Source organism: Lithobates pipiens, unplaced genomic scaffold, assembly GCF_037356315.1.
Source record: "Lithobates pipiens isolate NorthernLeopardFrog02 unplaced genomic scaffold, aLitPip1_a1.2 Scaffold_23, whole genome shotgun sequence".
Taxonomy (NCBI): domain Eukaryota; kingdom Metazoa; phylum Chordata; class Amphibia; order Anura; family Ranidae; genus Lithobates; species Lithobates pipiens.
Genome location: NW_027507785.1, coordinates 64515744 through 64541665, shown reverse-complemented (window position 1 = coordinate 64541665; position 25922 = coordinate 64515744). Strand labels below are relative to the sequence as shown.

The following is a 25922-nucleotide window of genomic DNA, read 5'->3' as shown; positions in this document are numbered from 1 at the left end:
GACATGTTGAGTCGCAAGGCCAAATCGCTTCAATATGGATGTGCTATCTCTATTCAGAATTGTTATATTGTTGCACATCAGACATATACAAGATTGAAGGTTGTCTGTCCTTTTATGTCTTGCATATACTGCCTTATTGGCTGCATATCAGAAAGGACACAGCAGTGAAGGTTGCTTGTCTTTTTCTGATTTTGTTTTTGCTGCTCAGCTGAGAGACACATTGAGGATGGTGGCCTCTCTGCTCAGTATTGGTATATTACTACACATCAGACATACACAAAGATTGAATGTTTGTGTCCTGTATGTCCTATATTTACTGCCTTATCGTTTGTATATCAGGCACAGCAGTAATCAGTGTCTCTCATGGATCTACCTTTCTGCATCTTAGGGATACACAGCAGGGGTTTGTTGGCTGCAATCCTCCAGGGAGTCACAGCATTGGGGACCCCTTACTTGTTCGACCTGAAAATTGCTATTTGTTTTTTTTTTCCCTGCGACCTGTGTAATCTTGAGGTCTGTGGATCCAGGAATCAGGGACTGCTGGTGTCGCACAGACACAAATGGTACCCATTGGAAGCCATAGTATATGACTTCTCATGCGTCTTGCAGTCCCAAGTCGCAGGTTGGGTCGCACGGGTGTGGGAACCCTAAACTTATCTGTCCCTTCTGATTGAGGTTTTGCTACACAGCAGAAATACTCATCATGACGTTATTGTTTTATTTTGCAGCAGACCAGAAAGATTTCAGCTGTAAAGGTTGTCTGTCTTTTTCCTCAGTTTCTGCTTTTATGTTGTTGCACAGCAGAAATACTCAAGATTGAAGCTTGTTGGTGCTTTCTGTTTCAGAAAAACACAATGCTGCAGGTTGCTTGTGTCCTTTCTCAGTGTTGGTTCTATCTGAACTACACTACAGAAGTGCAAGACAGAAAGGAATGTCTTGTGTTCCATATTTTTTCCCTGTGGCATAGCAGAAATGCACAACACGGGAGTTGGTGTTCATATTAATCTTATAACTGTGGTGGTTTGTCAGAAATGCACAACATAGAAGTTTGGGTCTTTCTGTCTTTATAGCCTTGTTTTGCTGTACATAGGTAAAGCACAACAGTAAAGGGGGTTCCTGTCCTTTCCGTATTTATATATCAGTTATGACCTAGCTAGCTGCACTAAAGAAATACGCAGCATTTAGGGTTTGCTTGAGTCTTAATGTTTTTACGTCTTGGCAGCACATCAGAAAACCAGACTATGAGGACTGTTTGTCAACATTGAGGTTCAGATTTGGGTCTCTTCCCATATTTGATATATTGGTTTAGATAGTCACACTCAGGCACACAACATTGTTGTCTATGCTTGTGTCCTTTCTGTCTAAATCTATTGTGCCGTGCCCACAATCTATGATCATTTTATTTGTGATATTAATAATGCATGTATCACCTTTTTGTATTTCAGCCTTCTTTTCCATGGAGGGGCCAGGAGTTCGGGCTGCAGCTGCCACATGTCAGAAAACCTTGACCACTTGCATTCAGGGATGCCAGAACCATTTCCTAGGGTTGAAGCCCTGTAGGGTTATGGGACACTGGAGGAAGGGGATAATGAATCCCCCTTTTAGTAAGAACTTGGAGAGCTCTATTCAGAGGAGTATTAGGGCCTGAGGATGAAGTATAAAGATGTATACCCGATCGAATAGGTTTCGGCTTGGTGCATGGCCTTCATTTTGCCCTTTTAGCAAAACTAGACATAGCAATATGGGTAGTCTACTCCTGCTAGGGACTTTAATCTCCTGAAGAAGGCTCTCAGGCGTAAGTAAGGACATAGATTGGGCGTGCCTTAAACCCAGGGTTCAAGCTTCTGTTAATCTATTTCCCTTAAGTAGGCTTCCCTTTAGTCTTTTGCTGACATAAAGATAAAAAGGAAGCAGTTTTATTTCCCTCAACAGGATAGTGTTAAGACAGGCCCTCTTATTGATTAATGTAGTGTCCTTGTCTTACACAGGTCTCTTATTTATCTTTTTAGTGGTTCTAAGTAGCACCTACAGGCATAATAGGCCATGGTTGTTAGATGTGTGAGATAGGCAACATTGCTAACCTACAAGTTTAACATGTTTTCTGATTCCATTTTTAAGAGCCCATTTCACCTAGATACTGCATCTGAAGCGGAAAAGGCAGGAACATCTGTGGAGCAGACCTGCAGATCAGCCGCATGATCCAGCTAAGATGCCTTCATCAAGCATATGAGCGTATGGAGTGGAGGTAAAGCTCACTGCAGAGCCAATGTTCGCCAAGAGGGTTTTGCAGTGGCCCCACCCTAAGGTAGGCCTGAGGTACTTGTTTATCCTCTCAGGTGTGCCGTCCTGGAAGATGACTTGAGAAAAGTACCAGTTACTTACCGGTAACTGTCTTTCTGGGAAATCTTCCAGGACGGCAGGCCTACTTCCCGCCCGTTGGAGGAGGGAAAATTCTAGAACACTAGAAGGTGAGTACCTATGAGGAATGATTTCCCTTGTGAACCTGGTTCAGGAGTTACTTCTCTACAAACTGAGGATCAAGGGGAAGGGTGGGGACTTAAAACAGCTGTCGATTGATTGTGTTTCCTGTAGGGAGGAGCCTCTCATCTCTCAGGTGTGCCGTCCTGGAAGATTTCCCAGAAAGACAGTTACCGGTAAGTAACTGGTACTTTTTTTTTTTTTTTTTTTTTTTTTACATTTGAGTGGGTTTCGAGTTTAAACCCTATTTAAAACAGCTGCTAAATAGAAGTATATTAAAAATTCCAGTCCCCAGAAGATAAGCACAAGTTCGGTGCTAGCGCCTGTATTTGTGCAGCTAACGGGGCGTCGGTTATTTGCAACAAAATTGGTGAATATTGTATGGACTACAGAATGATAAAGTAAGTAACAATTTATTCACCAATCAAGTCACTAACAATCACATGTATAAGTATGATTTATCACATAACATTTACACATGTAAATTAAAATCACTAACTACAGCACTATTTAGGACAACAAAAGATTTAGGCTTAGGAACTTTTTAATTTAATTAATTTTCATTAAAACTGTATCACCACCACTGGCTCAAAGTACAAACAATTTGGGCTAAACTAGCAGACAATAAGATCTGACCTTCTGCCGCAGAATGAAAGGGGTTGAATCTATGCTACTAGCTACACTAATACAGCTTCACGTAATTACAAAAATTCCTAAGTGGAGGTGATACCAATTAATACAATATAATACCACCAATCTATCATAGAAAACTAAGACGCCACATTTAATGGGATTCAGAAGTGATGGAACAATCACCGTATGGAGATAAAATTGTATTTTACCAATCCAACGATTGTGTTCTTAGATTATGAAAGCACCCAAGGATTCATAAGGCCGGTATAATGACTTGTAGGGGATGGTTATTGAGCTTTGAGGATATAAATTGATCAAGCGTCTTACGTCGGGATACTGTGAGTTATGAGAGGGCAATGATGATGACCTGTGAACAGGGCAGGACTTAGGGTGGTGGGGGCCCCTGGGCTTAAGTCACTTTCGGGCCCTACCTTCTATACATTACCGTATTTATCGCGTATAACACACAACCCAAATTTAGGAGCCTATCCCCAGTGCAGCCTTGTCATTGCAGTCTTGTCATTGCAGTCTTGAAGTTTAAAAATGGCGTCTCAGGGCCTCTCGGCGGCTCTCGGGTCCATCTCGCAGTCCTGAGCAGAGCTGAGAGTAGCCGAGTGTACTTGGTTTGGCTCACAGTCACACCCAATCCCTGTTATGTCCATCATAAGACGGGACCGGGCGTGACTGTGAGTGTTGCTGAGCCGAGTACACACAGCTATTCATCTCTGCAGGGCCCCCTATTGGGCGAGGCCTATGGGCTTGAGCCCAGTCAAGCCCAATGGTAAGTTCAGCCCTGCCTGTGAAGTGTGCTGATGTTAAAGTTGCAAGGGTGAGAGAGATGACTTTCCTCCCCAAACTCTCCCTTTTTATTTCTGAATTTCCCAGGACTAGTCTTATTGGAAGGTACTTCTATAGATGAAATGTCTGACTGTTCTTGCCCACCAGATGATGCTCTAAGACTATGAATTTCTATATTCTTCTGGAAATAAAATATTTAATGAATTATTCAATTAAATCTTCTATAGGATATAATTTATCCTGCATTAAATTTAAATATGGTATCCTTATAAAAGGTTGTTAGTCCCCAATGTGTGTAATATTATTTGTGATAGTAATCTTTATTGTACTATCATTTTAATCCTCTGATACATATTAAAGATGTGTGATTTATCCAGAGATCAATTTTTATAGATTTTTTATCAGTCATTTAAGGATATCTGGATAATATCACGTATCATCATTTTCCATCTTACTTTCCATAATATATTATACAAACATAGCAATTTCTTATTTTCAAGTATTACAATACATATGTATGGTGATATAATTCTTGTCATCATTGAGTCTTTTTAGATAGTATGATGCTCTGTATATACATAATTTGACAAATTTTTGAACAGTATGTGTGTATGTATGTGTGTATGTATGTGTGTATGTATGTGTGTATGTATGTGTGTATGTATGTGTGTATGTATGTGTGTATGTATGTCACAAAAGTGAGTACACCCTCACATTTTTGTAAATATTTTATTCTATCTTTTCATGAGACAACACTGAAGAAATGTCACTTTGATACAATGTAGTGAGTGTACAGCTTGTATAACAGTGTAAATTTTCTGTCCCCTCAACATAACTCAACACACAGCCCTTAATGTCTAAACCGTTGGCAACAAAAGTGAGTGTACCCCTATGTAAAAATGTCCAAATTGGGCCCAAAGTGTCAATATTTTGTGTGGCCACCATTATTTTCCAGCAGTGCCTTAACCCTCTTGGGCACAGAGTTCACCAGAGCTTCACAGGTTGCCACTGGAGTCCTCTTCTACTCCTCCATGAGGACATCACAGAACTGGTGGATGTTGGAGACCTTGTGCTCCGCCACCTTCCATTTGAGGATGCGCCACAGATGCTCAATAGGATTTAGGTCTGGAGACATTCTTGGCCAGTCCATCCCTTTTACTCTCAGCTTCTTTAGCAAGGCAGTGGTCGTGTTTGGGGTCATTATCATGTCGGAATACTGCCCTGCGGCCCAGTCTCTGAAGGGAGGGGATCATGCTCTGCTTCAGTGTGTCACAGCACATGTTGGCATTCATGGTTCCCTCAATGAACTGTAGCTCCTCAGTGCTGGCAGCACTCCTGCAGCCCCAGAACATGACACTCCCACCACCATGCTTGACTGTAGGCAAGACACGTGTGTCTTTGTACTCCTCACCTGGTTGCTGCCACACATGCTTGACACCATCTGAACCAAATAAGTTTATCTTGGTCTCATCAGACTACAGGATATGGTTCCAGTAATCTATGTCCTTAGTCTGCTTATCATCAGCAAACTGTTTGCAGGCTTTCTTGTGCATCATCTTTAGAAGAGGCTTCCTTCTGGGATGACAGCCATGCAGACCAATTTGATGCAGTGTGTGGGGTATGGTCTGAGCACTGACAGGCTGACCCCCCCCCCCCCCAACCCCTTCAACCTCTGCAGAAAACCATGTAGCACTAATACTTTTATTTCCCAAAGACAACCTCAGGATATGTGAATACAGTTTGGTGTCTTTGGTGTTATCTTTGTGAAACAAAATAAAAGGCAATCGGAAGTTCTGGATGTGCAGCCATTTCTTTTTTCTGGCCAAGACTAGTAACTGGATGTACGCCAAGCAAGCAGTGGTCAGCTAGAAGTAGAGGCCATTTTCTAAACAAGAGTCAGAGCAGGAGGAAATCAGCAGATTTATTAACCAGGTATATTTTAGAGCTGGTGGCAATCAGTAGAAAACTGAGCAGTCAGGTCAGGTGGAAATCAATAGACTATTCTATATCAAGGCAAATGTCAGGCAAGGGGTTAAGCAAGAGTAGCAATCCAAGGCAAGGCACATGTACAGGAGCCAAGAAGAGGAATGATAACACAGGCCAATGTTGGCAACACCACAGAGATCTATTCTGTAAATGGTCTTCCCATTCCGATATAACTCCCAATTGTATTTGGACGGTACCAAGGATTAACTACCTGATGGCCATATCTGGTTGGCTATAAGGGCTATTTCTAAACATAATTGGGTTACAGTCAACTAAGCCTAAAGTTCCCAGAAGTCATGATTCTTCCACACTACAAAAGGCCAGATGGTTAATATAAGATTGTTTGTTTCCATTATTCCTCTTTTCACTTCTCCTTGATAAAATTTTGTATCTATGTTTAAAGTGAATGACTTCTGTGTATTTACCTGTGCTAGGTAACTCTGTTATACTTTTTATTCCACAGTGATCTCTGCTGTAGGTGGAAATGCAAATGGTCAGCCCTGTGTCTTCCCGTTTAAGTATAAATCAAAGTGGTATTTGGACTGTACCAGTGATGACGGCTCTGAAGGGCGACTCTGGTGCGCTACAACAGCAAATTATGATGAAGACAAGAAGTGGGGATACTGTACATATAACTGTAAGTTTTGTGTTTGGTCCTGCTTATGATATACTGTGGATTTAGCAAAACACCATACTTATCTCTACATAAGCAGAACAGTTATAATGTATAGGCCTCAGAAGCTTCCATATATTATCTGGGGGTCCGTTTAAAGAAGAGGTATATGTTGGGCATCTTTAACTCCTTTAAATATCCCAGAACATTAAACATGTCTGTAAACATAACATTTCACATTGTTTTCTCTATTGAGAAATTTAAAGATATTCTCAATTATTCTGTCACCTCCAATTTCTTTTAGTGACCCGACTAAAGGTTAGTTATATCAATAAGTAAGCATCCCAGAATCCATGTACCGTAGATGATCATTCTCCCAGGCCCTGGTCTCTTTCTGGTAGGAGAATAAAGGCAGAAGATCTGTAGGGATGCCAGGGATGTTCATCACACAACACCAAACATGCAAACTGTCTGCCTCTTCTCCTCCTTCCCAAAGGATATCCTTTTGTTTAATGGTATTGCCGTTAGACAAATCTGTTTCTACACAACTTTCTGGATTGCAGTTCTTAATTTTAAAACAAAATGCACATTTCTTTGAATCATTTCCAGTTATCAAAAAACATAACACAGTTACTTTTTTCATTTTGAAACTAAGATGTAGTTAAGAGGATGTGGTCATTTGGGCATAGCTCCCACATGATCCTCATTTGAAGGAATTATCCCAATTTTCAAGCCAAATCCGTCTGTTCATCTTTCCTCCAATTATCCCTTTTTGGCCTGATATACAGGGCCAAACTCTAATAAGATTTTTTTTTTTTAAACTGTAAAAAGTGTTATAGTACACTAAACATTCAAACATCAAACCTCTAAAGCAGGGATCTCCAAAATTTTCAGTATGAGGGCCACATCATATATTTTACATATATTTAGGGGCCAAAAAGAAAATTACTCCTCCTTTACATCTGGGTCCCGATCAGTCCCCCTTTACATAGTCCACCTTACATCATGTCTCCATCAGAACTCTCCCATTGCATTAGTGTCCCAATCAGATTTCCCCCTACCCCTGTAATGCTGGGTTTATGCCAGTGGAATTTAATTTTTATTTAAGGAAGTTTGTTCAGTAATTATAATCCTTAGTGGGGTCAAATCAACATTTGTTTAAGCCCAAAGTGATACAGCGATGAGAAAATGAAAACCCAGATAGCAAGGATAACTTTCCACAAATTTGCAGCAGTGTTGAATTGTAGGTCTGTTAACTTGCTGCCCATTTTCACAGGCAAGTTGTTTGCTTGCAGAGCACTTGAAGCACAAGTACTAGTTGACTTTTGTAGCAAATTTGCATGGCAAGTTTCTAGTAGGAGCAAAGTTGCAGTAGTGAGTCTACAGCAAGAGCTCTGAAAATTCAGCTACTGTGGTGGGGTGACTATTGCACAACATAACTGAACCAGAACTTGCAGCAGACGCATAGAATGTTTGCAAAGAAAGTTGTGAAGCCTGGCAAGTCTAGCAATAGCTTAGCAAGACATTTTCAAACTTGCAGCACAATTGCTTGCTATCTGGGAAGGAGCAGGATGGAAATGTTTTTTGAATGAACACATTTCTAACAGTGACTGTTAAAAACAAATAAACATTTAGCAGTATTTTCAAACAACATTTGTCAAGCTGCTGAATGTGCTGAGAATTTTGATACAACTTTTTATACAAATGCTTTACAAAAATCGACTATTGTGTGGCCAGCTTAGAGCACATTTGTGGCAGCAGAATGAAAGCGAGGAGGCAGAGAAGGTCTGGAGAAAGCTCCATCCTCCTGTGAATGCCAGGGCAATCATGCTGCTGGTTGCTAGGATGCTCTAGATCCTAGCGACCAATGAAAAGAATGATGGTAGGGAAGGAGAACCTATGCTTGAGACTGCAGAAGGCAGGAGAGACCAGAGAGACATGAATCCTCTATCTGTGCACATTAAGGGCACACCAATGACCCTAGCTATGGGCCAGATAAACTCTGAAGAAGTCAAAGGGTGTAACATAATGTGTAGGCAGGAGATGGGTGATCTAAATACACACTACCAGGAAGTGATCAGAACACACAGGGAACAGTAGTGCAGATCACTATACAAACACCATATGGGACATTAATGACACAAGTGCTATTCTGATGTGCATCGGACTATGTGCATAATAAATGTTAGCGTAATTTTGACATTTTAATAAATGTCTTCTGATAAAAAGGAAGAAAGGTGGAAATGCCAATTTAATTTTACCCCTGAAGGGAAAGGTTTGATTTGACCTCTAGAATTTGCAGGTCACACACCAAAATCTGAAACCAAGAGTGCACGCAGGGTGGAACCAGAAGTGTGGTTGCTGGGGATCACTGTACTATTGGATTGAACTTTGAATTTGAAGGACATTTATTTTACAGCATGAAGGACAATATTTATATTTGAAGGCACAGATGTATTGGTTGAGGAAATACTACAAATAGATGGTCTATGATACAGTATATAAAGAGTGGCACATTGATGTGGATTATATGTCTTAGCACATACATATACAAATTCAATAGGGTCTAGCTAAGACTAAACTAACTAGCACTAAATAGATGAGAACAGAGGAAGATGCCAAAATCAAGTAAACATGTTGCTGTGGCCCTAAACCACCACTAGATGTAAGCATACTACAAAAAATGTTACAAAAAATATACATGTAAGTGAGGCAGAACATAATGGGCTGGATTTACTAAAGGCAAATAAACTGCACACACAGTTGCATTCAGTAAATGTGGTGAAGCTCTGCGGATTTCCATCATCCAATCAGGTGCAAACAAAAATGCTACTTTTTTCATTTCCCTTGGGCGTCTTTACTTTACAAAGCAAAGTGTAATACTAATGGCGAAAGCCGCTAAGTGGATTGCTTGATGTCTTTTCCCCAATAGTTGTCCCGCAGCCAAGAACGCAGTCACAGTCATTCTTTGGCTCAATAAACTGTCCAGGGGTTTTCTTTTTGATATTTTTATTTTTGTGTAGCTTGGTTTGGGTTAGGGAATTGAGTAAGATATCCCAAGACTGTGTATAAATAAGAGGACACGTCCTGTAGAACTATGAGTCTGTAGCAACTTGAGGAGATTGATCTACCTTTTGTGGAAAGTCCAAGCAAAGTCCTTTCACTAGGAATTAAATAGACTGAGCTCTTCAAGTCACTGGATGTTCCTTTTTTTTACACACACAGTTGACTTTAACACATGAAGAGTAGCCTCTCTCTCTAGTCTGTACTCACAAATTTCCTTGGAAAATTGGTTGCCTTCTTCCAATAGCCATGCAACACTTTCTCCCTGTGATACCAGATTAGATCCTCAGACGACAGTCCCTCAGTCATCTGCAGATTTCCAGCAAATCAGGCCTCCAGGTAGCCCACAGGCACATGGCAAGATGGCTTAAGGGGGTAAGGACTCCCCCTTAAGCTCTGATCACCTAAGGAAAAATACCACACTGCTTACTGTCCTAGAGTATTTATGCAGGCTCCCAGCAGCCATCTGAGCGACCCTCCTCAGGGATTGACTAGGGTTGCATGAATATCTAGCTGCTGATTAGACCCTTCCTGGCCACCAATTTCCAGAACTTTCTGGACTAATGAGGGGGGAGCAGTCAATCCTGAACAGACCAAAACAATCAACACAGCTCCACTGGTTACAGTGACCTGACCCAAAACGAAATTTGCCTAACAAACTAGCTCCACCAGATATAGTGGACCAAACTAAATTTACCAAATCCTAGCACCTATCTAGAAGGGTACCACAGAAGCTTTACTACATTTTAAATTTACTAATAAAAAAAGAGTGCAACTCTACTTGCAGAGTGCAATGTCTGCAAGTACGTCTATTTGTCTTTAGTAAATCCACCCTATTATGTTCACAGAGAAACATTTCTGTATCTTATTTTCCTTTGCTAGGTAACGCTTTTATACTTTTTTTTTTCCTGCAGTGATCTATACTGAAGATGGAACTGCTAATGGTGAGCCCTGTGTCTTCCCATTTAAGTATAAGTCCAAGTGGTATTCAGACTGTACCAGTGATGAAACCTCTGATGGACGTCTCTGGTGCGCTACAACACCGGATTACGCTGAGCATAAGAAGTGGGGATTCTGTAAACCTAATTGTAAGCTTGGTCTTGCTGATGATATGCTGTGGGTTTAGCAAAGCTCCATGCTTTTCTACATTAACAGAACAGTTGTGATGTATAGATCCCATATTACCTATGGTTCTGTTTATGGGATAGGTATATTTGCCACTATTGGCTCCTTTAACCACTTGGGTACCGCGCTATTGCCGAATGACGGCATTAGCGCGGACCTAGATTTCCGGGACTACGTCTATTGACGTCGTCCCGGTTACGAGCGGCCTGCGTGCCCCCTGAGGGGCGCGCGCGGCGCGCTCTGTGATCGGCGAGTCTATGAGACTCGCCTGATCACCGATCCGTGCAAGGGGTCGATCCCGACCCCTTATCACGTGATCAGCTGTCAGCCAATGACAGCTGATCATGTGATAGAACGGAGCCGGTAATCGGCTATTATTCCTCCTCGCGCTGACAGCGCGAGGAGAAAAAAAAAAGCCGATCACCGGCGGCCGTGATCGGGACATCAGTCCCGATCACGGCCAGCAATGCAAGGCACCACATGCCACCTGCCAGTGCCCACCTGCCTCCCGCAGTGCCATCCTGAAAGATAAATAAAAGTAAAAGTAAGTGCCACCCACAGTGCCACCCAATCTGCCTCAAAGGTGCTGCACCCCAGTGCCGCCCATCAGTGCCCAGCAGTGCCGCCCATCAGTGCCCAGCAGTGCCGCCCATCAGTGCCCAGCAGAGCCACCTATCAGAGCCACCTATCAGTGCCACCTATCAGTGCCCATCAGTCCCATCTATCTGTGGTACCTATCAGTACCCATCCGTGCCACTTATCCGTGCCATCTTATCTGTGCCCATCGGTGCCGCCTTAACTATGCCCATCAGTGCCCACCAGTGCAGCCCATCAGTGCCCACCAGTGCAGCCCATCAGTGCCCACCAATGCAGCCTATCAGTGCCGCCTTATCAGCGCACTTCAATGAAGGAGAAAAATGACCCGTTTGCAAAATTTTATAACAAACTATTAAAACATGATTTTCAGTGTTGTATGCCCGCGCAATTGTCATTCAAAGTGTATCAGCGCTGAAAGCTGAAAATTGGTCTGGGACTGAGGGGGGTTTAAGTGCCCAGTAAGCAAGTGGTTAAATATCCCCGGACATAAAAATGTCTGTAAACATAACTTCACATTTTTACTTTATTACTTGAAAGATATAATTGTGTTCTTGTGTATTCTGCAACATCAAATTTCCCTGCATCACCTGACTAAATGGTAGTCCTATTAATACGCATCCCAGAATCCCTGTAGATGGTCATGAAGCCGTTAAATCTGTAGGGATTTCCGGAGCATTTTTCTTCACACAACGCCAGAAATGCAAATGATCTGCCTTGTTCCCATGCAAAGTTTAGGGGTTAGGCATCAGTAATGCAGAGTGCAGGGGTGAGTAGTATGTTACTCAGAGGTCCGCAGTAAGTCGTGCAGAGCACAGCGGTCAAGAGTGAAGAGTGTTGCGCTACACCTTCTTTTGGTATAGTGTTTCTTTTTCATATGCCAGTTTGGCCACTGAGCCCCACCCTTACATGGAGTGAGTGGATGAGTATTTGGTGGTACTATTTGTACCTTATTATTTGGTTTCCATTTCTTTTTTTTTTATTTTTTTTTATTTTTTTTTTTTTTTTGTTAATTTTGTCAAGAGTGAGTAGTGCAGAGTTTAGAAATATATAACACAGAGTTGAGAGGTCAGAAATAGGTAATGCAAAGTTCAGTAACACTGAGCTCCTAACTGATCCCCATTTGAAAGAACGGTCCCTATTTTCAATCCAAATTCATCTGTCCATCTTTCCTCCTAAAGAGATTGTATAAACTCCTGTATACTTTGTATCAATAGGTAAGCCTAGAATAAGGCTTACCTATAGGTACAGTAAATATCTCCTAAACATGCGCCATTTAGGAGATATAAGCATGCGCTCTGAAGGAACGGCCACCCGTGGCGTTTCTTCAGGACTGTGTGCCGGTACAGGCCGCTCCTGCGCGCATGCACGGGAATGATGTCACACAGCTCTGCCCACTCACACAGCCGGCTTCATTTGGAGGTAAGTGTCATATTATGCCTTTACTTCCCAGGTAAGAAGAAAGGAAGAAAAACCCATCAGGGTTTACTTCCTCTTTAAGTTTCTTTTTTTTTTTGGCCTAATGCATGACCCTCTATAAAAATAGATTATTTATCTAATAAAAGTGCTATAGTACACTAAACATTAAATGAAATCTCTAAAGTATTGTATTTGTTATTTTCAATGGCCAGTGTAAAGAAGCAGTAAAAAAAATTGGGATTAACCAATCATCTTTTTTGCATATTAACATGTAAGACTGTAGTATTTTTGCCAAATTCCCTTTTGCATTGTTGTGATCTCTGTAAACAGCAGTGGGCTGTAGTCAGCCTAAAGCCTCGTACACACGATCAGATCTTCCAGCGGGAAATGTATGATGACAGGCGGAAAATCTGACCGTTTGTACGCTCCATTGGACAATTGTCGGATTTGCCGCGGACAAATGTTGGATCACAGGTTTTACATTTTTCCACGGACAAATGTATGTTGTCGGATTATCTGAGCGTGTGTACAAAAGTCCAAAGTACAAACGCGCATGCTCGGAAGCAAGGATGAGCCAGAAGCGGTCCATCTTGTGAAACTAGCATTCGTAATAGAGAATTGACATTCATGACGCGGCAAATTATGAAATCTCGAAATTCAGAGCACATTTTCTTCTTCTTTAATGGGATAATAATGAAGCTGCTTTACTGGTGATACTGATAGTTATTGCAAACAAATTTTCAGGCTTTTTTTTTTTCTAGTGATATCATGAATAATATTATTATGCTTTTTTTTTTTTATTATTTGGGCAAGTTACCACAACACCATTATCCTGTAGTTTTTAAGATCAAAGATACAACTATGTTGGTGTCCCTTGTCAATTTTACATTGTGTTTTTTTTAAATGTAACTGCCTAATCCCAAGCTGTCATTTGAAGTAAAATACATAGCCAAGTATTATTCTACACAATTTTTTTATTGTGCATTAAAAAAATAAAACAAATACAATTAGACATGCTATCTGCCAATAGAAGTTAACCAAAAAGTGCCCTCTATGCATCCAAAAATATAGAAAATATACAAAATCAAATCATTATTCAACCAAAAAAATAATGTCAAAGCAATAACTTCAAGGCCAATAATAAATAACACGTTATCTCCTCCGATTGCGCAACATGTCTGGTTGACGAACGGCCATTCAGAACTGATAAGAGCAAAATGAAAAGCGGGACAATTCTAGAGTACATTTGTAAGTCGAGACGATAAAGGTGATTAAAAACAAAGAGCAGTAACTACGTCAAATATTGGTTTTCTATGGCTGCACTCAAGGCAAAAAACATTTATTTAAAGGGCTGTATTACTATTTTTCTTCAGCTGGCCAGTTTGTTGGGGCCCAACTGTTATGGTAGAATGCTCCAGTTCAAGCCGCTTTAACAGATGCAGGCACTGACATTGGGGTTTATTTACCAACATACCAAAAGTGCACTTGGAAATGCAGTCGCTGTAGATCTGAGAGGAACATGCAAGGAAAATAAAAAACAGTATTTTTGCTTGTACAGGTTTGGATGATAAAATCAACTGAGCTTCGCCTCATTTCAGATCTTCCCCTCAGATTTACAGTGACTGCACTTGCAAGTGCACTTGTGCCAGTCAGTGTCCCCAGTGTCCCGCTACTCAATCAGAAAACAAGCTGCCACTCCTCCTACTCTCCCCTCCGGTGCCTCTGGGACCTGAAGTCCTTTCCTTTAGGATCTGAAGCCAACTCAGTCTGTAAAACACTCCCACAATCCTTCACACTTCTCCCAGAGTCTGTAGCAGTCCACGTCTTCAGCACACACCTAGTACAGGGAGGGTGGGCTTAACACTCTGCTCTATTTTCTATAACAGCAGCCTCTCCTGCAGCTGTGCCTTGTAATCTGACGCTGTCACTGATCAGACACTGAATCCTCTTCCTAAATGTGAACAAATGCAGCACTAGAAACAGTAAACTGGGAGTCAGATCAATGATGTTACAGTTTTGCAGATCGGGCTACACTAATAAAGCTGCGGCTTTGCAATTCCAATGCAAATGGTCTTCTGTATTACTTGGGCAGGGTTCAAATTTCTATATTCAATTGGGCTACGGTCAACTAAGTGTATAGTTCTTAGCAGTCATGGTTCTTCTATAAAAGGTCTGATGGTTAATATGGGATTCCGCACATTATTACTAATTTTGACTACTCATTTCATTACTCATTAAAGTTTTGTACCTGTTATGCAAATTTTTTCCTCACTTGGTAACTCTGTTATACTTTTTTATTTCACAGTGAGCTATGCTATAGGTGGAACCGCTAGCGGTCAGCCCTGTGTCTTCCCATTTAAGTACAAGTCCACGTGGTATCCAGATTGTACTAGTTATAAAAGCTCTGGTGGGCATCTCTGGTGTTCTACAACATCGGATCATGATAGGGATGGCAAGTGGGGATACTGTACACGTAACCGTAAGTTTTGTGTTTGGTCCTAGTCTTACTGATGATATGCTGTTGGTTTTGCCAAGATCCATACTTATCTCTAAATTAAAGTAGAACTATAGGCAAAACTTTTTATTTTCATTTTGGATAGAGCAAGGGAGGATTATAACTCCTGTCAGAATTTTTTTTCACCATCTGTGTCTCATTGCGGAGATTTCCTTTCACTTCCTGTCCCATAGCCAAACAGGAAGTGTGGGGAAATCCCTGAAGTTATGGGAATTGCTTGGGGACCCCCAGGTCAGCAAAACTAGTGTCCCTATTGGAAGATTTCCCCTCTATTACTTTTCTATTACTTTTCTGAGGACAACCCAAAATTTGGGATTTTCTTTTACTTTCACTTTCAATGATAATGGTAAACAGGAAAAATAGTGAGAGTGAATCCTTTAACGGGGACACAGCCAACAATAAAAACTGACAGGGGTTGCAATCCATCTTCACTCTATCCAAAACTAAAAAAAAAAACCTTTTGCCCTTAATTATACTTTAACAGAACAGTTGTGATGTACAGGCCCAAGAAGATTACATACAATATCTCACAAAAGTGAGTACACCCCTCACATTTTTTTTAAATATTTTATTATATCTTTTCATGTGACAACACTGAAGAAATTACACTTTTCTACAATGTGAGTGTACAGATTGTATAACAGTGTAAATTTGCTGTCCCCTCAAAACAACTCAACACACAACCATTAATGTCTAAACAACAAAAGTGAGTACACCCGTAAGTAAAAAGGGCCAAATTGGGCCCAATTAGCCATTTTCCCTCCCCAGTGTCATGTGACTTAGAGGTGTACTCCCTTTTTTTGCCAGCGGTTTAGACATTAATGGCTGTTTGTTGAGTTATTTTGAGGGGACAGCACATTTACACTGTTATACAAGCTGTACACTCACTACTCTACATTGTAGCAAAGTGTCATTTCTTCAGTGTTGTCACAAAAGATATAGTAAAATATTTACAAAAATGTGAGGGGTGTACTCACTTTTGTGAGATACTGTATATCATCTGTGGTTCTGTTTAAGGGATAGGTAGTGTATATGCTTGTCAGCATTAGATCCTATATTTTCCTTTCTTGCTTCTTCATTGTCCAGCTTTCACATCCTTAGAGTGACAGAAAATACCATAGCCCCAACGATTTTGATCTTTGTACTTATAGACACATCAGTACTGTTGAAGATTTTTTCATCTTTGCTCTTCCAAGTGGCAGTGTGTGTGTTTTTATTTATTTTTTGGCTGCTGGATCTTGTTACGTTAAAAACTGATCCAAGGAGGCAGAGCTGTCTTCTATTCCATCAGTTTTTACATATCTAAAGTTATCTGCCTTCCTTGCCATCATAAACTTAGTATTAATTATACTTTTATGTGAGGTTCCCGATCCCCAGGTATTCTATATTATCAGGTTATGTGTGTCTTATGAGTGATTGGCATATCCAAGATTGTTGAAAATTTCTTCCTTCCATACCCAGACAGAAAATAACTGGTTTGTTGAAAACTAAGCATTGCAAAGGAAATCTATCTTATCAGTTTTCCATTGGCTGTCAAAAAAAAAAAAATGTAATGGATTCTCTCAGTTTAAAAGATTGCAAGAGGACTTTCCGCTAGATCTGCAAACACATCCACTATCCTTTAGCTATAGATCATATTGAATGCAATGGATGACTACCTATTTTGCAATGTTTCTTTATAAATGACTGCACATAAATAATGTTGGTATTTAAAATTACACAAGCCAATTAGTACCACATTAGTCTTGAAAAAAAATAACTGTTATGCCCTGTACACACGGTCGGACATCCCGACCACAAAATCCGTCTGTTTTTTTCCGAAGGATTTTGGCCGAAACTTGTGTTGCATACATACGGTCGGACAAAGTTGTCGGAAAATCCGATCATTTGGAATGAGGTGATGTTCGTTGCGTACGACGGGATTACGTAGAGGCTAGTAGCCAATAGCTTTGGTCTGGTAATTTAATCTGAGCATGCGTGGCACTTTTCCGTCGGAATTCTCTACAAACGATCGGAAAAAGTCAGATTTTTTTTGTCGGAAAATTTTAGATCCAGCTCTCAATTTTTTTCCGTTGGAATTTCCTACGGAAAAAGCCCACACACGATCGGATGTTCCGACAAAATAATCAGATCGGACCTTTTCCGTCAGAATTTCCGACCGTGTGTATAGGGCATTAGTGTAATTTAAAAATAATTATTTTTAGTATATTTAAATCCACAGCTTCCATTAAAGTGATATTAAACCCTCCAAGAAAAAATAAATAAATAAATGCAGCTGCATACCCAGTGTCACTGTTGCTTTCTTTTCCAGTTTTGTTTAGTCTTTTTGACATTACCAGCCTATGAAAGGCTTTGCTGTTCCTTTGAGTTTCCACCTATAGGGTGTCACCTTTTTCTTCAGTGTCTTCCTGGTGATACCCGCTACCTGTTGCCTTGTGTGCTGGATGAAGTGCAGTAGGGGTCTCCCATGCAAAGTAGCAGATGCTTTCTTTCTAAATATTAGTGCTGTAAGCTTTTTAAGCAGGCATATGCATTTAGAGCAGGGGTGTCCAAACTTTTTTCAAAGAGGGCCAGATTTGATGAAGTGAACATGCACGAGGGCCGACTATTTTTCCTGACATTCTTTGAACCATTAAAATTCGGTCTAAGTGTGTTCGTTCGAATACTAATACACGGCCCAACAAGAATTCTCTTGCCTTTGTGGCTGTGTGTGTTGAAGAGATGAGCTTGGGCGTGTTATTTGGATATACCGTATTTATTGGCGAATAAGAGGGAAGTTTCAGGAAAAAACCTTAAAATTTTAAATAAAAAAATGTAAAGCAAAATAAGGGTCAGTGCCCATCTGCGCGCCCACCATTGCTGGGAATGCAGCCCCCACCATTGCTGGGAATGCAGCCCCCACCATTGCCAGGAGTGCAGCCACCATTGCCAGGAGTGCAGCCACCATTGCCAGGAGTGCAGCCACCATTGCCAGGAGTGCAGCCACCATTGCCAGGAGTGCAGCCACCATTGCCAGGAGTGCAGCCACCATTGCCAGGAGTGCAGCCACCATTGCCCAGGATTTCACTCACTATTGCCAGGATTTCACTCACTATTGCCAGGATTTCACTCACTATTGCCAGGATTTCACTCACCATTAGCCAGGAATGCAGCCACCATTGCCAGGAATGCAGCCACCATTAGCCAGAATTTCACATACTATTGCCAGGAATGCAGCCACCATTAGCCAGGATTTCACATACTATTGCCAGGAATGCAGCCACCATTAGCCAGGATTTCACTCACTATTAGCCAGGAATGCAGCCACCATTAGCCAGGATTTCACATACTATTGCCAGGAATGCAGCCACCATTAGCCAGGATTTCACTCACTATTAGCCAGGAATGCAGCCACCATTAGCCAGGATTTCACATACTATTGCCAGGAATGCAGCCACCATTAGCCAGGAATGCAGCCACCATTGCCAAGATTTCACTCACTATTAGCCAGGAATGCAGCCACCATTAGCCAGGAATGTACTTACCATTGCCATCAGTGCAGCCTTGGAGGGGACATGGAGGGGGCTGAACGAGCGCCAAAGAACAGGAGAATCTCCTGTTTACACAGCGGCCTCTTTAAGAGAGAGTCCCGCCTCCTTTGATGGACAGAACAGTCGTCCAATAGCGGAGATGGGACTTCCTATTACAGAAGCTGCCGTGTAAACAGGAAATACTCCTGTGTGCATGGCGCTCATACAGCCTCCTATCTCCAATGCAACCAGACTATATATCTTTTGTGGCCCCGGCGCTGGGAGATCGCCGGGGGCCACAAAAGATATATATGTTTAGATTACGAGGCGGGCCGTTCAAAACCGGGCCGCGGGCTGGACTTTGGACATGCCTGATTTAGAGTGACAAAAGTGGTGCATCAGAAGAAATGCATTGGATTTAAAAGAAAAATAATTGGTTTGCTTTTCAAAGCTCATCTCCAGGGACAAACATTTCCTTAAGTAATAAAAGTTAACTCTGAGTCTCTCTTTTTTATATATTTTTTTTTTTTCCCACAGTCATCTCAGCTGTAGAAGGAAAGGCTAGTGGTGAGCCCTGTGCCTTCCCATTTAAGTATAAGTCCAAGTGGTATATGGGCTGTACTGGTGATGGAACCGATGATGGGCGTCTTTGGTGTTCTACAACAGCAGATTATGATACGGATAAGAAATGGGGATACTGTTCATGTAAATGTAAGTGTTATGTTTGGTCTTTCTGATAATATGCTGATGAGTGATGATATGCTGTGGGTTTAGCAAAGCTCTATATTTATATATAAAGCACATCTAAAGGATGGGTAATGGGCCAAATGATCAAACTGAAACAACCTTCCCTCTTCCTCCCTCTCAAAGAAACATAATTTATTAATTATGCAGATTAATAGTTTGTCATTGACCCTGCTTTTTGAGGTTATATCCTCTTTTTTTTCATTTTTTTACCTTACCAGCTCCAGTCCTCTGGGAGTTAGTTAGTTGACTGTCCTTGTGGCAAAGACAAGTTTTAATACCCAATGTTATGGATATAATAGTTTTGGGTGCTCACAGTCCATGACATTTCATGTTAGTTTATTAAAGATGTTGGCTAACAAATATGCTGTTTGTATCCAACAAAGTTGTGACTTTGCCATTCCATTGCAAATTGTCTTGTGTTTTAATTAGGCAGGGCTCAAAATGTTATATAATTGGTCACACAGTCAACTAAGTCATGATTCCTCTACCCTATAAATGGTCTGATGGTTAATATTATTACTCTTGTTAGTCTTCCTTTGATAAATCTTTGTATACATTGGGTTTATAGAGAAGCACTTTCTGTATATAATTTTCCTTTGCTAGGTAACTTTGTACTTTTTCTTTTTTTTTCCATAGTGATCTTTACTGTAGGTGGAAACGCTAACAATCTGCCCTGTGTCTTTCCATTTACATATAAGTCCAAGTCATATTCGGACTGTACTGGTGATGGAAGTTCTGATGGGCGTCCTTGGTGCGCTACAACATCGAATTATGATACAGATAAGACATGGGGATACTGTTCATGTAAATGTAAGTGTTGTTTGGTCTTGCTGATGATATGCTCTGGGTTTAGCAAAACATCTTTTAAGCAGAACAGTTGTGATGTATAGGCCCCAGAAGCTTACAGATATTATCCATGGTTGTGTTTAACTGCGTCACACCAATATATGTTGGTAGAAGGGCACATACAGGCAGAGTCACGCATCTGTACATTGCCCTTTAAGAGGCGGCGGGGGCACGCGCGCCCGCTGGAAGCTCCGTGAGTCGGGTTGTGGGTTCTGCGGACTCGATCGCCGTGGGGATACCCGCGATCGTCTCACGGAGAGGAAGTATGGGGAGATGCTAAAGTAAACAAGCATCTCCCTGTTCTGCCTAGCAACAGTGACACTGATCTCTGCTTCCTGTGATTGGAGCAGGGATCAGTGATGTGTAAAACACAACCACACCCCCCCCACAGTTAGCAGCACGCCCCTAGGACACTTAACCCCTACACTGCCACCTAGTGGTTAACACCTTAACTGCCAGTGTCATTTACACAGGAATCAGTGCATTTGTATAGCTGTGTAAATGACAATGGTCCCAAAAATGTGTCAAAAGTGTGTCCGCCATAATGTCGAAGCCATGATAAACATCGCTGATCGTCGTCATTTAAAAAAAAAATATATATATTAATAAAAATGCCATAAAACTATCCCCCATTTTGTAAATGCTATAACTTTTGCGCAAACCAATCAATAACGCTTATTGTTTTTTTTTATCAAAAATATATAGAGGAATACGTATCGGTCAAAATTGTCGCTCTTTTTGTTTATAGCGCAAAAACTAAAAACCGCAGGGGTGATCAAATACCACCAAAAGAAAGTTCTATTTGTGGGAAAAAAAGGACGTCAATTTTATTTGGGATATAGAAATTATTATTTTTTTTTTGTTTGGGAGTCACATTGCACAACCGCGCAATTGTCAGTTAAAGCGACGCAGTGCCAAATCGCAAAAAGTGCTCTGGTCAGGAAGGGGGTAAATTTTTCTGGGGCTAAAGTGGTTAAAAAATAGGTATATGTCTTCCAACATTATATACTATAAAATATCACAGAACATAAAACATGTCTGTAAATATAACTTTTCACATCTTTTGATTTGATGTTTTTTTTTTTTTTCAGTTATTTTGTCATCTGGATTTCTCTGTATTGCCTGAGTAAAGGATAGTCATGTTAATAAATAGGCATCCCAGAATACCTGTAGATGATTATAGTCCCAGGCCTCAGTCTCCCCCTAGTATGAGAATGCAGCCAGTAGATCAACTTTTGGCATTGATATTTTAATTTTTTACATCTCTTTGAATCTTTTACAGTTATCAAAAACACAAAACAGTTACCAATGTAGTCTTGTAACTTGTAAGACACGTTTTAAAATATGATATAATTTAGAGCAGCCTTTCTCAACCTTTTCAACACAGAGGAACCCTTGAAATAGTTCTCCAGTCTCGGGGGAAACCCTGCTAAAAATTAGAAATCTACAACTCATGATACATTAGTGTGATGGTCAGTGGGAAGAATGGTCCTTACACTTGTGGTCATTGGGAAGAATTACCTCCCTACAGATAGCTAAAAAGATCAATGGTGTCAGTGGGAACTTATCAGAGAGGCAGAAATCGCACAATGGTGAAGGAACCCCTAGCAACCTTTGGAGGAACCCTGGTTGAGAATCACTGGTTTAGAGAATGTGGGCTGTGTTTGGGTACTCACAGTCTATGTCTATGTTGCTTTAGTAAAGATGTTGGTTATTAAATGAGCTGTTTTAACCGAATAAAGAGGTGGCTTTGCCTAACAGCATGGGCCTATCAATACAGAACGGGTCCGCTGGTCTACTTTGTGCACCTCTATCATTATAGAGTGGGTCTCCCGGTGAATTCCCTGCATCTCCAGTAGTACAAATTGAGTTCACCAAAATGCAGCACATCAATCCACGAGGGCCTCTCCACCACAAGTACCTATGGCTGAGTTGCAGGAATCTGGTAAGGGAGTTCTCAATTCATTGTATTCATTGTACAGCAGAAAATATAACTTTAGCTCACCACTACTTTACTCTCCAGCTCCCTGGGAATCACCCAACCTATTTAGTCTACTCTCAATACTACTGCCTTAATCATCCAGAACTGTATCATTAACCTAGGATTGACATTTCCTCCCCCTTTAAATATATCGTAGTTTTACTGGTTCAAGATTTACTATGAGTTAACTTCTCCAGTTATTTTTGCTGCAGTTGTCCTCTTGACTTAAAGAAGACAAATTACTGTGAGACCACCCCACCCTGCCCCATATTCATCTACACAGACTTTAACCACTTAACCACCTCCCGCCCGCCCTATAGCCGAATGACGGCCGTAGAGCAGGCGGGTTCCTTCGCCTGGTCGTCCCTGGACATCCTTGTGTTTACTTCCACAATGCGCGCCGCCGGGGGCGCGCATCGTGGAAGTTTTGTATTCGCCGTGTCTCCCGGAGACAGGCAAACACAGATCGCCGTGAACGGCCAATCAAAGCGGCCGTTCACAGCGCGATCGCAGCTGCCAATGGAAGATGATCTCAAATGTAAACATATGAGATCATCTCCCATTGCGTGTCTCTCCCTCCTCACACAGAGACAGCGTGTGAGGAGAGAGAGGATCTGTGAGTCAGCCCCAGTGCCATCTGTCAGCCCCAGTGACAGTGCCATCTGTCAGCCCAGTGCCATCTGCCAGTAGTGCCAGTGCCGCCAGTGCCACCTGCCAGCGCCAGTGCCTGCCGTCAGCCCCAGTGCCGCCAGTGCCAGTGCCGCCAGCGCCAGCGCCAGTGCCACCTGCCAGCGCCAGTGCCACCTGCCAGCGCCAGTGCCACCTGCCAGTGCCACCTGCCAGCGCCAGTGCCGTCAGTGCCGCCAGTGCCGCCAGTGCCGCCAGTGCCAGCACCAGTGCCACCTGCCAGCACCAGTGCCATCCGTCAGCCCCAGTGCCGCCAGTGCCGCCAGCGCCAGTGCCACCTGCCAGCACCAGTGCCACCTGCCAGCGCCAGTGCCAGTGCCGCCAGTGCCACCTGCCAGCACCAGTGCCACCTGCCAGCGCCAGTGCCATCCGTCAGCCCCAGTGCCGCCAGTGCCACCTGCCAGTGCCACCTGCCAGTGCCAGCGCTAGTGCCATCCGTCAGCCCCAGTGCCACCTGCCAGCGCCACCTGCCAGCACCAGTGCCACCTGCCAGCACCAGTGCCACCTGCCAGCACCAGTGCCACCTGCCAGCACCAGTGCCACCTGCCAGCCGCAGTGCCATCTGCCAGCCCCATTTGCCAGAGCAATTAGCCAGAGCAAATAGCCAGCACCATCTGCCAGTGCCAGTGCCAGTGCCATCTGCCAGTGCCAGCCCCAGCCCCATCTGTCAGCCCCATCTGTCAGCCCCATCTGTCAGCCCCATCTGTCAGCCCCATCTGCCTCCAGTGCCATCTGTCAGTGCCACGTGTCGTCAGTGCCACGTGTCGTCAGTGCCACGTGGGGTCACTTTGTGGGCATTTCCATTGTCCTGGTGCTCCAGGGCCTTCAAAACTGTAATAGGTGGTTGAGAAATAAGATGTGTAATTTATGCTCCTAGAACGCCTGATGGTGCTATTTCAATGTTGGGCCTCTGTATGTGGCCATGCTGTGTAAAAGTCTCACACATTTAGTATCGTTATACTCAGGAGGAGGAGTAGAACGTATTTTGGGGTGTCATTTTTGCTATGTACATGCTATGTGTTGGAAATATCTTATAAATGGACAACTTTGCGTAAAAAAAATGCGTTTTCATTTTTTTTCCACATTTTCCCAAAACTTCTGGAAAAAAAATTAACCATTCAAACGATTCATTATGCCTCATAGATTATACGTTGGGGTGTTAGCTTTCCAAAATGGGGTCACTTTGTGGGCATTTCCATTGTCCTGGTGCTCCAGGGCCTTCAAAAATGTAATAGGTGGTTGAGAAATGAAATGTGTAATTTATGCTCCTAGAACGCCTGATGGTGCTATTTCAATATTGGGCCTCTGTATGTGGCCAGGCTGTGTAAAAGTCTCACACATTTGGTATCGTAATACTCAGAAGGAGTAGCAGAACGTATTTTGCGGTGTCATTTGTGGTATACACATGCCATGTGAGAGAAATAACCTATTACATTGAAAATTTTGTGAGAAAAAAAAAAAATCTTCATTTTGCAAAGAATTGTGGGAAAAAGATGACAACATCAAAAACCTCACCATGCATCTTAGTAAATACCTTGGAATGTCTACTTTCAAAAAAGGGATCATTTGGGGGGTATTTGTACTTTCCTGACTTGTTCGGGTCGCAAGAAATGAGATAGGCCACCAGTACATCAGGTGTGATCAATTTTGTGCGATTCGCACCACAGCTTGTAGACTCTCTAACTTTCACAAAGACCAAATAATATCCACTAATTTGGGTTATTTTTATCAAAGATATGTAGCAGTATAAATTGTGGCCAAAATTTATGAAAAAAAAATTATAATTTGCAAAATTTTATCACAGAAACAAAGAAATATGCGTTTTTTTTTCAAAATTTTCGGTCTTTTTTCATTTATAGCGCAAAAAATAAAAACCCCAGAGGTGATCAAATACCACCAAAAGAAAGCTCTATTTGTGGGAAAAAAAGGACACAAAATTCATTTGGGTACAGTGTTGCATGACTGAGTAATTGTCATTCAAAATGTGAGAGCACCAAAAGCTGAAAATTGGTCTGGTCAGGAAGGGTGTTTAAGTGCCCAGTAAGCAAGTGGTTAAGGACCAGCCTTGTTTTAAGATTTTGGTGTTTACATGTTTAAAACAGTTTTTTTTTTTTTTGCTAGAACCCCAAAACATTATATAGTGTTTTTTTTTTCTAACACCCTAAAGAATACAACGGGGGTCTTTGCAATACTTTTTTTTCACACTGTATTTGCGCAGCCGTCTTACAAGCGCACTTTTTCGGGAAAAATTCACTTTTTTGTATAAAAAAATAAGACAGCAGTAAAATTTGCCCAATTTATTTTTAAATTGTGAAAGATAATGTTAGGCCGAGTAAATTGATACCCAACATGTCACGCTTCAAAATTGCGCCCGCTCGTGGAATGGCGACAAACTTTTACCCTTAAAAATCTCCATAGGCGACGGTTAAAAAAAAATTCTACAGGTTGTATGTTTTAAGCTACGGAGGAGGTCTAGGGAGAGAATTATTGCTCTTGCTCTACCGATCGCAGTGATACCTCACATGTGGGGTTTAAACACCGTATTCATATGCGAGCACTACTCTCTTATGCGTTTGCTTCTACGCGCGAGCTCGGAGGGACCGGGCGCGTTTAAAAAAAAAAATTTTATTATTTATTTTTACTTTTATTTTTTATTTTTACACTGTTTTAAAACAAAAATTGTCACTTTTATTCCTATTACAAGGAATGTAAACATCCCTTGTAACAGAAAAATGCATGACAGGACCTCTTAAATATGAGATCTAGGGTCAAAAAGTCCTCAGATCTCATATTTAGACTAGAATGCAATAAAAAAAATGTAAAGAAAATTGTAATTTAAAAAAATGATTTAAAAAAATTTCCCTTTAAGAGCTGTGGGCAGAAGTGACATCTCTTCCGCCCAGCAATTGTATGGATACGGGTGGGGGC

At 41.7% G+C, this 25922-nt stretch overlaps 1 protein-coding gene across 4 annotated transcripts in view; it reads left to right on the top strand.

Moving 5' to 3' along the window:
• LOC143927604 (72 kDa type IV collagenase-like) overlaps nucleotides 1-25922 on the top strand; it is a 76421-nt gene that overhangs the window by 5346 nt on the left and 45153 nt on the right. Inside the window, exons 2-6 of one of the 4 annotated variants that reach the window (XM_077451765.1) lie at nucleotides 6359-6532; nucleotides 10486-10515; nucleotides 15015-15188; nucleotides 19271-19444; nucleotides 20117-20290. In XM_077451765.1, the coding sequence (XP_077307891.1) occupies nucleotides 6359-6532; nucleotides 10486-10515; nucleotides 15015-15188; nucleotides 19271-19444; nucleotides 20117-20290 (726 nt within the window). Of the gene's footprint in view, nucleotides 1-6358; nucleotides 6533-10485; nucleotides 10660-15014; nucleotides 15189-19270; nucleotides 19445-20116; nucleotides 20291-25922 lie in introns of those variants that run through there. The other 3 variants (XM_077451763.1, XM_077451766.1, XM_077451767.1) reach the window with 3 other exon arrangements.